At 46.0% G+C, this 16,054-nt stretch overlaps 1 protein-coding gene across 7 annotated transcripts in view; it reads right to left on the bottom strand.

Annotated features, from left to right (window-relative positions):
• The window catches only part of LOC147712816 (zinc finger CCCH domain-containing protein 11A-like), a 507,151-nt gene that overhangs the window by 59,794 nt on the left and 431,303 nt on the right, over window positions 1-16,054 (bottom strand). For all 7 annotated transcript variants that reach the window (XM_086923487.1, XM_086923489.1, XM_086923491.1 and 4 more), the window contains 2 exons: window positions 14,497-15,622; window positions 12,392-12,558 (listed from right to left, as the gene is read on the bottom strand). In XM_086923487.1, the coding sequence (XP_086779613.1) occupies window positions 12,392-12,558; window positions 14,497-15,622 (1,293 nt within the window). The remainder of the gene's footprint in view (window positions 1-12,391; window positions 12,559-14,496; window positions 15,623-16,054) is intronic.

The following is a 16,054-nucleotide window of genomic DNA, read 5'->3' as shown; positions in this document are numbered from 1 at the left end:
GGTGTTGCTGCCGACGCCGGAGCTTTCGGCGTCGGCGCTTTCGGGGTCTTGCCCTCGTTTTTTCGAGAGTCTTGGGCAGACTGTCGAGAGTCTTGCAGGCCTTTTTGGGGCATCGAGTCTCCTACCTTTTCTGGAGTCTTCGTTTTATCGGTCTCTACGACCGTGTAGCAGTCGTCTTCTACGGCGACGGTATCCTCCTCGTCGGTCGAGAGTCCCAGGTCTCGAAGGGACGGTGGTTGGCCCTTGCCCTGCATGGCGAAGTTAGCTCTTCTTTGCCTCTCTCTCACTCGAAGGGTCTTCGGCGTAAAGGCGGAGCAGGCGTTGCAGTCCCTGCTTTCGTGGTCGCAGACTGGATGTTGGTCTTTCTGCTCGTACTTGTGGTGGCAGTTCCGGCAGAATTTGAATGGTGTGTTGTCCATCTCTTGCGCTCAGGTGGCCCCCTGATAGCGCATTCTCTTCTGGACGAAGTTCCTCGAAGATCCTCTTCCTTCGTAGTCCCCTTCGCTGATGTAGTCTCACTTAGTCTTCTCAACTCTTTTCTTCCCAAAAACTTGGCTTTTCGCTTCTCTTTTCTCCAAATCTCTGGAGCCCTCTCGGGAACGATCCAGACCCAACGGCGTAAAAAAGAATCTGAAGATGGCGCCCAAGGGTGGGAGCTTCCGCAGGAAACATGCCGACGTCACCGGAAGGACACCAAAGGTGGGACGTTGACGCCCACCTGGGCTACGAAAAAAACAAGAAAAAAACACAAAAAAGACTACGATTCCGGACCCAACCACTAGACCGCAGAATAATGCACAGCATAGTGAATCCAGAAAGATTCACGCTGCAAAACTACTGTAAAGTATTTGTTGCTTACCTGTGCCAGGTGCTAGAAAATAAAATAACTAAAGGAATATGCTACTTACCAGTATGCCTCTGTTCTTGGCATAGAGGGCTGCAGAGTGGTACATTTATGAATAGATCGCCATCTGGTGTTGGGCTCGGATGATTGCACTTGTTTTTCTCTTGGAGAAGTCTTTTGTCGTCACAAGACTGGTGACTCCTCCTTTGGGTGCTAGTGCGCATGGGCATCGGCTCCATCCTTAGATTGTTTTGCCATAGTAGGGTTAGATGGAGTAGTATGATAGAATACAGATAGAATACAGATAGAAATTCCCATGTAAGTGTATCTAAATAAGATAGTGTTGGAACAGACACAGGTTTCCGGGGAGGCTGGGAGGGCATGTACCACTCTGCAGCCCTCTATGCCAAGAACAGATGCATACTGGTAAGTAGCATATTCCGTTCGAGTCATATGGGCTGCAGATGGTACATTTATGAATAGACTATACAGCAGTTATCTCCCTAGCGGTGGTCACCCGTGTCTGTTGCAACAGTTTGAAATAAAGTTTTTAGTACAGATTGTCACACTCTAGCCTGTTGTGTTGCCTTCACATCGACACAGTAGTGTTTTATGAAGGTATGCGGAGTAATCCAGGTAGCTGCTTTGCATAGGTCATCTAGAGGAATGTTTCCTAAGAATGCCATAGATGCTCCTAGTTTATGTGTAGAGTGAGCTCTAGGAGGAACAGTTAACTCCATGGATGCTAGAGCAATTCCCGCTGGGTGCTGACATTTTCAGAAACCCATGCTCCATGACGAGCTCAGCTCGTCATGAGGGTATGAGAGGTGTACATCATGACGAGCTGAGCTCGTCATGAGCGTCGAAGGTGTTAATGTCCTTTTTGCTTTTAAGTAACATATTTGTATACATTTTACAATCCACCTGGCAATGCCCGCTTTAGAGATAGGATTGCCCTTATGTGTAGGAGAAAACGCTACAAATAGTTGTTTTGTTTTTCTGAAAGATTGTGTTCTTTCTATGTAGTACAATATTGCCCTTTTGACATCTAATGTATGTAGGGCCCTTTCTGCTACCGTTTGTGGTTTTGGAAAGAAGACTGGTAGTTCCACTGGCCGATTGATGTGGAATGCTGAAATTACTTTAGGCAAGAATTTTGGGTTTGTTCTAAGAACCACTTTATTTTGGTGTAACTGTAGGAATGGTTCTTGTATTGTGAATGCTTGCAATTCACTTACTCTTCTGAGTGAAGTAATAGCTATAAGAAAAGCCACCTTCCATGTAAGGAATTGTATTTCACACCTCTGCATGGGTTCGAAAGGTGGTCCCATTAGTCTGGTAAGTACTATGTTGAGATTCCAGACTGGGGAAGGCAGTAGTCTTGGTGGAATGACTCTTTTGAGGCCTTCCATGAAAGCTTTTATTGCTGGCACTTTAAACAGGGAAAGATGTTGCCTGTTTTGCAGGTACGCTGCTATAGCTGCAAGATGTACTCTAATAGAGGTGTAAGCAAGGTTACATTGCTGCAAGTGTAGTAAATGGCAAATAATCTCTTTAGGGGATGCGTCCAGAGGGTTGATGTTGTTACTGTTACAGTATACAGCAAACCTTTTCCACTTTGCTGCATAGCATGCTCTGGTGGTAGGACGTCTTGCTTGCTTAATGATTTCCATACAGTTTGGAGGTAAATCTAAGCATCCAAATTCTATGACCTCAGGAGGCAGATCGCTAGGTTCAATTGTTTGGGATCTGGGTGCATTATTTCTCCATGGTTCTGTGTAAGGTGCATGGGTAATATTCTTAACTTTTGATGTGGCACCTGTGAGAGTTGCAGTAGCGTGGTGAACCACGGCCGGCATGCTCACGTGGGTGCTACTAGTATCATTGTCATTGAATGTTGTTGCAGTTTTTGAATCACTAATGGAATTAGTGGGAGAGGGGGAAAAGCGTAAGCAAATTTGTTGGACCAATTTATCCATAAGGCATTGCCCTGAGACAGGTGGTGTGGGTACCTGGATGCGAAGGTTTGGCATTTTGCGTTCTGATGAGTGGCAAAGAGATCTATCTCTGGTTGTCCCCATCTTTGGAAGAATGGCTGCAGTATTTGGTTGTGCAGTTCCCATTCGTGTATTTGTTCTGACTCCCTGCTTAAGATGTCTGCTATCTGATTTTGAACTCCTGGTAGGTGTTCGGCTAATAGATAGATCTTTTGAGGAATGGCCCATCTCCAAATGTCCAGCGCTAGTCTGGATAGTTGGAGAGTGTGTGTCCCCCCCTGTTTTTGAATATAATACATTGCAGTCATGTTGTCTGCTCTGATCAAGACTGCTTATTGAGAATCTGCATTTGAAAAGCTTTTAATGCTAGAAACACTGCTAGTAGTTCTAGATAATTGATGTGCAGTCTTTTTTGCTGTACACTCCATCTTCCCTGCACTGTATATTTCTCCATATGCGCTCCCCATCCGGTGAGCGATGCATCCGCTGTTAGTATCACTTGTGGAATCGGTCCTAGGAACGACCGCCCCCTGGAAATGTTTGTTGTGTTCCACCACTTCAGAGAGCGATGTGTGCGGTCGTCTACCAACACCAGATCTGTAATCTGACCTTGAGCCTGATTCCACTGTGTTGCTAGACATTCTTGCAGTGGACGCATTTGTAGTCTGGCATATGGTATTAGCAGTATGCAGGAGGACATCATCCCTAATAGCTGCATGAACACTCGAGCTGTTAGTGAGTGTTGTGGTTGAAATCTTTGGATCAACGTGATCATTGTTTGGATCCTGATTGGATTGGGGTATACTTTGGCTCTTTCTGTGTCTATAGTAGCCCCTAGATAATGTTGAACTTTGTTTGGTTGCAGGTGGGATTTTGTGTAGTTCACCGTAAACCCTAGTTGGTGCAGCAATTGAATAGTCTTCTGTGTGTTTTGAAGACATTCTTCTTGTGACTTGGCTTTTATTAGCCAATGGTCCAAGTAAGGGAAGACATGTATTTGTTGTCTGCAACTACTGCTAGGCATTTTGTGAACACCCTTGGTGCTGTTGTGACCCCAAACGGAAGGACTTTGAACTGATAATGTTGTCCTTCTACTACAAACCTGAGGTATTTTCTGTGGGCTTTGTGAATTGGGATGTGAAAGTAAGCGTCTTTTAGATCCAGTGTAGAAAGAAAGTCCCCTTTCTTCAGTAAAGGAAGTACTTGTTGGAGCGTGACCATGTGGAAATGTTCAGAATTTATGTATGCATTGAGAGGTCTGAGGTCTAAAATTGGTCTTAGAGACCCGTCTTTTTTGGTAATTAGGAAGTATAGACAGTATACTCCTGTCCCTTGTTGATGTTTTGGAACCTTCTCTATAGCATGCTTTTGCAGCAGTGATAGTACTTCCTGTTTTAACAATGTTAGATGATCTTGACTCATTGGACGCTGTCTGGGGGGGATGCTTGGTGGGGTAGCTGTGAGTTCTAGGCAATAACCATGTTGGATAATTTTTCTCACCCACCTGTCTGATGTGATGTTTTCCCAGACAGGTAAGAACTGTGATAGACGTCCCCCGACCGGTGTTATATGGTCTGTGGGGAGCTGTATGAAGTCACTGTTTTGGGGTTGGGGAGTTGCGGTTGTTGTTATTTCCGCGACCTCTACCTTTGTTGTTGTTACCTCTGGAACTGCCTCTTGAATTACCTCTGGGTGATGTTGGTGTAAAAGAGGTACATTGCTGGCTTGTGCCTGTATTCTTTGACCCGCCTCTATAGGTGGACCTACGAAAGGAACCCCTTTGAGTTGGCTGTTGTAATGCTCCCATTGATTTAGCCGTTTGTGTCTTTTTTCATCTTTTCTAAAGTCTCATCTGTACCTGAGCCGAAAAGTGTTTTTTCATCAAAAGGTTGGTTCAATAAGGATGTTTGTACTTCTTGTTTGAACCCTGAGACTCTAAGCCATGTATGTCTTCTTAACATGATACTGGTGTTGATGGATCTTGCTGCAGTGTCTGCTGCGTCTAAGGCGCACTTAATGAAAGTGTTAGTTCTTATCTTCCCTTCTTATATGAGCTGGTCTGCCCTTTTTTGATATTCTTTAGGGAGATGTGTAATGAGTTTTTCTAACTCATCATAATGAGCTCTATCATAGCGTGCAAGTAGCGCTTGTGTATTAGCTATGCGCCAGCTGTTTGCTGCTTGGGATGCTACTCTTTTGCCAGATGCATCTATTAACTTGGACTCCTTATCAGGAGGAGGAGCTTCTCCTGTAGATAATGAGTTTGCTCTTTTACGAGCGTTTGTGACTACAAGCGAGTCCAGAGGTACCTGTCCTTTGAAAATGATTGGGTCCTTTGGTGCTGCCTTATGTTTTTTATCAATTCTTGGGTTTAATACCCTAGCCCTCACAGGGTCTTTGAATATGTCTGCTGTGTGATTGAGAAGACCCTTCAGCATAGGTAGTGTTCCTGATGTTCTTTGTGCAGCAGGTAGTGTTTCTAACAGGAAATCCTCTATTTGAGGTTCTGTGTGTAAGTCTGCCTTATGATATTTTCCTGCCCTATTAATCAGCTGTGCAAACCCTGTATTATCATCAGGTGGTGAAGGTTTTGAGGGGTCAAATTCTGGGTCGTTATCATCTGACCCTGCATTATAATTCTCCCATGGGTCTGCTTCATCTGGGGCAGTGTCTTCATCCCCATGAAGTTCTCCCTCCCCTGAGTCACTTTCTACATCTGTTTGAGGTGTAGATGGTCTTGGTGTTGAAGGTGGAGGAATAGCTGGCGTAGTGTGAGGAATAGGAGAAGAGGGTGTGTCTCTAGGTTGAGGAGAAAGGGGAGGAGTTGTATTTGTCCCCATTGTTCTCTTTTTAGAAGGAAGAGCTTTGTCGTCCAGCTGTTCATTCTTCCTCTTTTTAGGTAATTTTGTCACCACTTTGCCAGTTTGCGGATCGATAAACAAAGTCATTTGTATTGGATCTGTCTGATGCTCCTGTGTCAGTACCGAAGTCTTTAGTTCCGAAAGGTGCCTTTGCTTCTGACCGTCAATGTTCTGTGTTTTCGGCACAGAGAATTTGCTCGATTTCGATTTTTCCGATGTCGAGTAAGTCTTCGACGTCGAAGCATGTTTCGGTTTCGACATGGAATGTTTCAACTGCGAGCTTTCCTTTGTATGGAGCTTCGGTGTCGATGTTGACCGTTTCTCGGATCCGACGTGGTGGGAGGCCGAGTGTTTCGGTTTCGGTGCCGGGCCCAAGGCGGGGCGTCGGAAACTTTTTTCGGTAGTCCCCGACCGGGCTCGAAGGCGGGGTCGACACCGAACTGGGTGGGTTTTTCGTTAAGGGGACGTCGTCACTCACGGTTTGTTGAACGTCGATTTCTTCGACATCAGACTCGTCCACTTCCGAACCCCAACTCTTCCTCATCTTCCTCTTCTTCGGGGTGCTGGGCCTCGAACAGCTCCGGGATTGCCTCCGACTGCATTCTCGATACCTCGTGTCTTCGGGCTCGACGGTTTCTAATCGTCGACTTGGAGGAGAATGCTGCACAGGCTTCACAGTCCCTGGATTCGTGTTCAGGTGATAGGCAAAGATTGCACACCTTGTGTAGGTCCTTGTGTGGGAACTTAGCACCACACGTTGGACATCTCTTAAATGGAGTCCTTTCCTTGGACTCCGGGCTGGACTACGTCGAGAAAGGCCTCCCGGTTGCGTCGACGTAGAAGTCGAAAATGTTTATTGTTGATGTCGAAACGCGTCGGAATGGAAGAGAACTCGCGTTCGATAACAATACCGTCGAATTGGAAAGGGAATATGCGCTGAAATATCACTTTTTCTCAAAGTCGATCCGGAGCGCTTCGATCCTCATCCGAACCCGATGGCGGAAAAAAACAATCTACGGATAGAGCCGATGCCCATGCACACTAGCACCCAAAGGAGGAGTCACCAGTCTTGTGACGACAAAAGACTTCAAGAGAAAAACAAGTGCAATCATCCGAGCCCAACACCAGATGGCGATCTATTCATAAATGTACCATCTGCAGCCCATATGCCTCGAATAGAATATTTGTAAACAAAAACAATTGGTCTGAAGTTCAGACTGAGTGTGTGAATTCATTTGCTGACAGAGTGTACAACAAATGCTTAACACGGTCCTCTGATATTGCCTTACTGCTCGACCATCCTACCACAAATAGAGAGTGAGGTGCTATCTAACTTTACCTCTGCCTACCTTTGGGGTTCCACTGGACTCAGTTCACACTATACCTCACTTTGGTATAGTATATACAGTGCCAGCTTCCTACAGGGGGCCACAAAGCCGCACCAAATCTACACCACTAGTGGCGCAGGGGCCGCTGGGAGCAGGGTGCAATTTTAACATGGGGCACCCAATGCTTTTCAAAATTCTTCTTACGGCAAAGAGGCTGCAGGGTTGGCACCTGAGGTTGCAAGAAGAAGACCAATGACAGCAGAGGTTGGGATGTAGGGGGGGTCATAGGGGCATTGTCGGTTCAGCTCACGAAAGCCCAGGGGCTTTGTGTACAGGGGTGGCTGTCAACGTCTGAGTGTTCTTATAGGAGCTAGTCGCAGTCAGAGGAAGCCTCAGCATTCACACTACAGGCGCAGTCGTGGAGGGCAGGCGAGGGTCAGCCAAAGCTGGGCGTGAGGTCAGGATCACCGGGGAGATTTCACTGCACAGGAGAGCCACTCCGACTGAGGCCGTGGGCGACGGGTGCAAAGTGGGGAGGAGACGGGGATCTGCCCTAGATTCGGAGTCCTTGGAGTAGGTTGCTTCAAGGCAGGTCTGCTGTCCAAGGGAGATTGGAGTCTTTTTCGAAGGCAGCAGTCCTCCCATGACAGGTCACAGCAGAAGCTGGAGACGGGCCAGTAGGGCTGGGGAAAGGGCAGTAGTCTTCAGTCTTCTCTGAAGGGTCGTCGCTGTCTTTCTTACGGATCTAGTTTACAGGCCCGAGGGAGCCACCTAAATACCAAATTTAGTAGATGATTTAGGGGAGTAGCAGGTAGGGCCAATGAGCATCTTACCTGGGGTGACTACACCCTCTATTATGCCACCCACTCCTGTTTGTGTGTGTGTTAGGGGGCGGGGGGGAGGGGTCTCTCCATCTTCAAGATGGCAGGAACTGAAAGTTGTGCTTCACCTTGCCTCCCCCACCTCATGGGCGGGGTTGGTAGAAGTGGGCACACCTTTTCTTTTGAATTTTCCAGCCCAAAGTAGGGGTGTAAATCAGGGGCTGCCATCTGCTGCTAGCAGCAAAGGCTGGTGGACACATTACCTGGGTGTCAGGCCTTTGACGTTCTCCTCTTCAAGCAATGGCCCATCTTGGGGGAGGACATGAAATGCCAAGGGATCCAGAAACATGTATGCTGGTGGCTGGCTGCCCACAGCTGGTCAGAGACATGGTACAATAATCACACTGACATCAGTGTGGATTTATTGTAAGAAATGGTTTGGTACTAATCACTCCTATGTTCAGTGAATCCATCATGGTGCTGTGGAACTCAGGTTGTCAAGTTTCCAGCCCATGTACTCTCAATGGCTTACCTGGCAGTTACAATGTTAGGAAATACACCCCAATATTGTTGGGGCATATCTGCTCATGCAAATATGCCCTTACCTATGGTATAGTGCACCCTTCCTTAGGGTTGTGCATGACATTTCAAACCACATCAAAACCAGGCAAAAGGTTGGGAGGCTTACAATGCAAAAGAGGCGCCTTCTCACGGGCTGTCACCAGGCTTTTGACACTCTAAAGGATGCAATGTGCTCTGCTCCAGTTGTGAAAGCTTCGGACTACTCCAAGCAGTTCATTGTGCAGCCAAGTGCCTCAGAGTATGGGATGGGTGCAGTCCTAGCCCAAACAAATACAGAGGCATATGGCCAACCTGCTGCTTTTGTAAGCAAAAGACTACTCCCTAGAGTACAGCTTTGGAGTGCCACAGAGAGGTGAGCCTTTGTTTTGGTCTGGGCCCTTGAGAGGATGAGGCAATACCTGTTTGTCACTCCCTTCCTAGTTCAGGCAGACTACAAGCCTCTCAGGTGGTTACAGCAGATGAAAGGTTGAAATCCCAAATTCTAATGGAATGGACTTTACAGTGGAAAACAGACCTGGGACGGCCCATGCCAATGCAGATGGCCTTTCTAGGCTCTTCCACTTAGAAGATGAAGACTCCCCAGGGGAAGGTTAGTTTCATCCTCATTAGTTTGGGGGACAGGGTGGGGGTGTGGGTTCACATGATAGGGTGCCTCTTTAGCATGGTTAGGCCCCACTTTTTGCCTGGTTTTGATGTGGCTTCAATTGTAGAGTGCAGGATCCCTGCCAACCAGGTCCCCTGTGCCAGTGCTTCTTCCCCAAAACATATCCACCACTGGTACTTCTACCCCCTGTAAGTCCCTAGCTTGCACCTGTGAGGTGATAAACAGAAAAGTCGACATGGCACCCATGTTGGAATGAAAATGTTTTTGCTACCTTTGTTTGCGCATTATTCTATGTAATTTAGCATTCGCTGCACCATTTTCTGTTTGGTCACCATTTTAAACCATGATCGAAACTAATGTCTGTCTCTCTGAAAAAAGGTTTCTGGTGATGTTAGTTTGTCCAAGGCCTTGCTCTGTTAATGAATACGCTGTTCTTATTAGCGCATACCTTTCCCACTAGATAGAGGCCTTCTCCCACCAGTCTAGTGGCGGGCATGGACAGAGTGACCTTGGGTAATAGATACTGTGTGCCCGGTCTCAGAGTCGAAACCCATCCTTATGTACTTCTTGGTTTAGCTGCATATGCTTGGAAAATTCCATTATGGGCGTGCCTTCCTTGGTTCTGAAATGTACATAATGTATCTCTAATTTTGCTGAGGTCAGTTGCTCTGCAGCACTCCTAAGAGACTGGGCAGACCGGGCTCCAATCGAGTGTATCTGAACAAACAAATATTGGTTTATATTCTCTGTCTGACCGACTCATCATTTGGTATGGAAGGCTGAGAGGGGGTTGGGAGTGACCCTGGTGACCGTAAATGGGCCACTTCCTTCACCCAAACCGAGTGCCATGCCAGTCAGCCACCACTGCCTGAAGGTATAGGTGCCAGGGGTTCCCATTAAATACTCTATTTAAGAGAGCTGAGGGAGTGTAGGGTAGTAGCCAATGGGCTACTAACCCTTGCGTTCACTATGCCCCCTATATGACCACTTCCTGGGGAAGTGAGCATGATGCTGTCACAGAAATCCTAAGTATACCATCACAAAGATGGCTACTTCTGAAAAATTGTGCCCACCTTAGGGATGGTACTAGCCTGGGGGTGGCACGCCTAGCAGACTAGCTAATTTTCCTGCAAGTCCAGGTGCCAAAGAAGTTCTGGACAAGGGGGTCGGCTTCCTCTCCTGTGAGGGGGAGCCAGATACAGATTTCATATACAGCAGCTCTTTGAAGCTTGCCAGCCTAGTAAGGCTACTAGGCAGGTCACCCTCTGCGAGGGAGTGTTACACCCTCTTCCTGAACAGGCTTTTGTTCTGGGTCTCCTAGAAGCAAAGGCTTTCAACCTAGGACATCAGAACAGTGTCTCGGGTGGCAGGCTGGCAGAAACCAGTCGGGAAGCACACCAGAGGCCGGTAGGTTTTCAGGGGGCACCTCTAAGGTGCCCTCTGGGTGCATGCATGTGGGTTTATCAATATGAGATGTTTGATACCAAACATCTTTATCTTCAGTAAAGCCATCATGTAGCTGGGGAACAAGGTTTCACCCGTGCCCGGCACATGTTTCAACACGACTTCCCTGGTTACTTGTACTGGCAGTAATAGGATGGACCAGTACAGAGGCATGTCTGTTCATGCAGGTATGCCTTCACATGTAATTTTCAGCACCCTGCCAGAGGGCTGTCAGGTCTGCTGTAGGGGTGACTTACAAATACAATCTGTAGTGTTAGAGGACATTGCGCACAGGGATGTGGGACTGGTTCCGTTTTCCTTTTTTGTTTGCACCAAGACATGCAGCCTGCGATAGTAGTCTTGCATCTGCTTGGTGAGGGGTCCCTTAGGGTAGTATTATTTGTGCTGCTGGCCTAAGGGACCCTTTTTAGCACCTCAAGCCCTACAGGGGTACCATTTACTAGGGACTTACAGAAGATGCTAAAGGTTTTGCCAATTGGGTAAACAATTGTACAGTTTTGGGAAAGAGCTCTGGCACTGGGGACCTGGTTATCAGGAACCCAGTGCACTTCCAGTCAAAATCACATCAGTTACCAGGCAAAAAGTGGGGGTGACCATGACAAAATGGGCTTCTTTCCTACAACAGTGTTTTCATTATAGTCCGTATGTTCTCCTGGCAGGGGCATTTTGAACCCCTTTAACAAGCAGTCATCTAGGTAGGGAAACACATGTACACCGTCTCTTTAGGTGTGCGGCTACCACCGCTAGGCATTTTATGCCTGTGGCACTGATTTTATGCTAAAGGTTAACACGTTGACATGGTAATGTTCCTTGTCCATGACAAATCTGAGGCATTCCCTATTTCTTGAAATTCATAGGGATTTGTAGGTAGGCGTCCTTCAGATCTACTATGGGCATACAATTCACTCACTTTTGAAGAGGAATGACGTCTTGTAAGGTTATCATCTTTAAGCTCTCTAAGGTCTAGTATTGGACTCAAGGACTTCTCTTGCTTTGGAACGAGGAAATATCGACCCCATTTTGGAGTTCTCTTAGGAGAACTATATGTATGGCTCTTTTTTTGACAAGCTCTTTTATTTCCTACGGCAGCTTGAGTAACTCATGCCCTTAGGGGGTGCCACCATTGGGGGATAGGGGGATGTGGTGTTGCTGATTTTGTGCAGTTCTTTGTGCAAACTTGTGGTGGCTTTTCCAGCAGAATTTAAAGGGGTGTTCTCCATTTCCACTCCCTGCCCCACCACTCTTCATTCCCCAACCAAATGATATTGGCCTATCAAGTCTTTCCTTTAGTATAAAGGACAGGTCACAGCTTTCTCTTGGTGTCTGTAGTACTCCAATGTTATTCAGTGGATTCAATCTGCCTTTCCCGATGGTTTGATTTTTGGTGGTTCTTGGTGCTCCTCCATCCTGCATCGAAAGTAAATGCCCGAAAAAGAATCTGAAGACTGTGACCATGCATAGGAACTTCCACTAAAAGGTGGTCACATATGCTGCCCACATGGAAAAAAAATAAGACTATTCCAGACCCAACAAATACATGGAGGAATAATACACAGCATGTAACTCCAGAAAACATTCATGCTGTACAACTGCTTCTCACAACTAACGGATGGCATAAAATAGAAGGTATGGTGGCATTTTGGGTGAGTGGAGCTCTAAGTCGCTTCATCTAAGGAGCCACAAAATGAGGTTGGTAGACTGCACAAAAGTGTAAAGCTGATGTATTGCTATAGGAACATATATTGCCGCTGCCGTTTAACATTTACTACAGATTATTCCCAGCTCAATAACAAGGAATATTTCAAAATGTCAGTTTCGGAAAGATCCATTGCTGGTGGACTCTGAACAAATTCTAGCTGTATTGCAACTGTCAGAGAGGACTTTCCTTACCAGGGCTGCCTTTTTGGCTGGCGGTTCATCAGTGGGGAAACTGGGACTCATTGGTTTCACAGCTGCCACAGCAGTCGGCTTGCTCTTGCCGCCTTTACGTTTCTGTGGGCCTTTGGCAGGAGCTTGCTTCCTTCCAACAGATGGCTTCACACTTGCTTTGGGTTTTCCTACAACAATAAGAGATTTTGCTGAGCCCTTCTTGGACAGTTTCATACTTTCCCCTCCCAACAACCCGTAGAAAAGTCATCATAGCTCATATGTTAACAATCTGATAGGCATTTTACAACAGAGCACATTCTAAAATGGTGGAGGGGTTCAAGGACAGCTGGCACACTATAATTAAATATCTGAGGCTGGCTTATCTCTGGCATCATCTTCATCTGCTTCAAATCCATAACTCAAATCTCACTAATGCAAAAGGATGCCCACTTAATGTTTATTTAAAGGACATAAGGTTCGGTCCTTTAAAATCTGACTAAAGGTCTAGCTATTCACACCGCAACACACTGCCAGCTTTCAGCAGAGATACATGAAACAATACAGTTCCTAACAGCCAATGACTAGCTTTCCTTAAATTCTCTTCCATTGTCACCCTCGTTTGTTTTCAAACAGACCTTTGTAGGAGGAATAGTGCTCAGTCAGAATCTTCCATAAACTAGATCTTAGTTCCCTACTCAAGTTCCAATTCTTATGCTTTCTGTTGATATACGGTTTTGTTAGTTTTGCAGCCCTTTTTCGGACTACTGTTCTTCCAACCAGTGTTAAAATGGTGCACCTTACGCTTCTTCCACCAAAATCTTAGTATGCCAAGACATAATCAAACCCATCCCGTGGTAGCTGTGGTAGTCTCTTTAATCCACATACTGCAAGTAGCTACCTTTTTACTGCTACCTCTTCTTTCTCTGTCCCCCTCTATGCACACAGCCTCCCAGAATCCCCTGGCCAATTACAACACTGCCCTGGCAGCGTTGTGATTGGTTTGGGCACCGTGGTTCAGTGCTCAGACAGGGGCTGGCAGGTTGTGCATGTTCTCCACGCAGGCTGTCACACTTTAGGTGCTGCCACCACTCCTACCCTTGTGACACACATGGAACCCAACCCTGCCCACCTGGCTTCAGCTGGAAGCTGAATGCAATAAAAAAAATAAAAACAAACGTTATTTTATTTTATGCATTCAGCTTGCAGCTGAAGCAGTGGGGCGATGCTCCTCCACCCTAGTCGAGGAGCCACCACTGCCTTCAACACCAACATCTTGTTAAACGTGCTGCTTCTACACCAATATTCTAACATGCCTACTCCTTCAACCTGCATACCCACATGCATACAACTTATAATACTCCCACAGAGATCTCATTATAAATCGTCCTTGTCTAAAGACAAAATCACATCTGCTGGCTCTTCTAGGGAGAGTTCATTCTTTCTACTTTTCTAAACTCCCTCTTACATCAACTGAATTATGACCAATAATATTTATTACATCTGGTTCTTCTACACCAATATCACAGCATCAACATCTTAGACTATGGAGCCTAAATAAAGATCCAATCATAGAATCGATCACCTCATAGAACACTGGAAATATGTCCTGAAAACAGTTCCTTGTAAAATAGTGATGGTTCAATATTCCTTAATTCACATCCAGCATGCAACCTCGGAAGAGGCTCCCACTATACAAAAATAGGATGCATAATTCTGCTATACAGGCATCACTGCCTGTAGTTATCTTCAAGTGCAGGTTATTGCAAGGGCCCTGGAAATAACAGCTCTTGATGACAGTTACAGAGTGAGACATATTACTAACACCATTTTCTGTAATACAACTCTTCATACAGCACATATGAAGTTTCTAAGAACTGGAATAAACAAGTGTTACAATTTATAAATTAAATAGGATTTCACAACATACAGAAGGATTGAAGACTTTGTTGGCCTTGCTGGGATTTAAACTTCTGACCTGTGGGTTGGTGAATGGTTTATTCACTGTGCCACTGTGCGTTTGAAGGTCCCAAATACTACATCATAGGACTAAGAACTGCACCAAGACACAATTTAGCTTACTGTGTGAACATTAAAATCATCATGAGTACAATTAATATGACAGTTACCTTTACCCTTTGCTACTTCATCAGCGGGAGCATCAGCAGATGAGAAGCTCTCCTTAGATGACATGGCATCTGTAGTCTCCTCTAACATAGTCATCAAAGTCTCCTGCTGTCTTACTGGGGATAAGTCTTTAGAAATGACAGACAAGGATTGTTTGCCTTCAACTTGTGATGGTTGCTGGAGTGACAAAGAGGTTGATGGCTGCTCAACTGATAAGGCTTGCTGGTCTGGTTTATCCAGCAAGGATGGCTTGTCGTCTTTTAAAGGTGACAGACGCTGTTGCTCTTTAACTAGTGGCGAATGCTGTGACGATCTCACTGGAGAACAAGACTGTTCAGTTACTGCAGGTGAAGTAGACTGCGGGGATCTCACTGGTGAAGAAGGTTGCTGCGGTCTCACTAGCAGTGACAGCTGGTGAGCATGCACCGGCGAGGAAGGGTGCTGTAGTGTGACCGGCGAAGAAGGCTTTTGAGGGTTCATAGGAGATAATGACTGTTGAGCTTTTAACTGTGAGGAGGGCTGTAGAGGTTTCACAGGAGAGGACGGTTGCTGAGGCTTCACAAGCAAAGATAGCTGCTTAGGTTTCTCTGGCGAAGGTTTCCCCAGTGAGAATGGTTGATGAGATTTTACTGGCGAAGATGGCTGCTCAGTTTTCGCTGGTGAGAATGGCTGATTAAGGTTCACAGATGAAGATGGCTCCTGAGATTTCACAAGTGAGGATTGCTCCTGAGGTCTAACTGGAGAGGACGGCTCCTGGGACTTTGATGGCGATGAGCCATGGAGCCTTGACTGCGGGGATCGTACTGGGGAGGTCTGCAAGGCTTGCAATGGAGATGAAATTTGTCGTCTGCCAGTTAACTGATTCAGAGTTTTCCCCTGCAAAGATCGCTGTGGTTGGACTTGTTGCATTCTTAATGTCACTGCTGGATCTTTGGCTGCTGTGACCAGAGATTCCTCAGAGTTCTCCTTAGGTGCGCCACCTTCCAAAAGAGAGAGCGGGTTGTGCTCTTTCAGCAACTGCACAGCTGCTTCCTGCTGCTTTCTCTGACGCTTTTCTCGCATGATTTCCTCAAAGCTCTTGACCAGCACCCCAGGATTGGTATCATTTGCACCCAATTCCAAACATTCCTAAGAAAGCAAACGGGAAAATATTTTAACATTGTACACCAAAACATGCAATCTGGACAACTGAAAGTCAGACCAAGGATACCTGTAATCAACCCCGAAATTCACTGTGTGGCGGAAATAGAGCACTTCTGGACTTATAGAAACACTGATAATGATGGTATTGATAAAAAAGAGTAAGCACGTTTCAAAAGACCAATCTTTCCCCCTTAGTGCAGCGTTATCTTACTTGGAGAATTGAAGATCTTTTGACAAATTAGAATTCTGCCCTTCGACTCAATACTCAAATCAGCATATGCCTGTGGTTTGAATGATGTAATAGGCTAAAACTGCTGAATGCCAGGAAGCAACATTATAATTTCTCAGCTGCATTGTCTCTTTAATTGATTCCTACACCCTCTCAGACTGCAGTTAATTAGAAAATGCTCCTTTTGT

Source organism: Lissotriton vulgaris, chromosome 5 (assembly GCF_964263255.1).
Source record: "Lissotriton vulgaris chromosome 5, aLisVul1.2, whole genome shotgun sequence".
Classification (NCBI taxonomy): domain Eukaryota; kingdom Metazoa; phylum Chordata; class Amphibia; order Caudata; family Salamandridae; genus Lissotriton; species Lissotriton vulgaris.
Note: the sequence above shows the minus strand (reverse complement) of the source record. Positions and strands in the feature narration are given on the sequence as shown.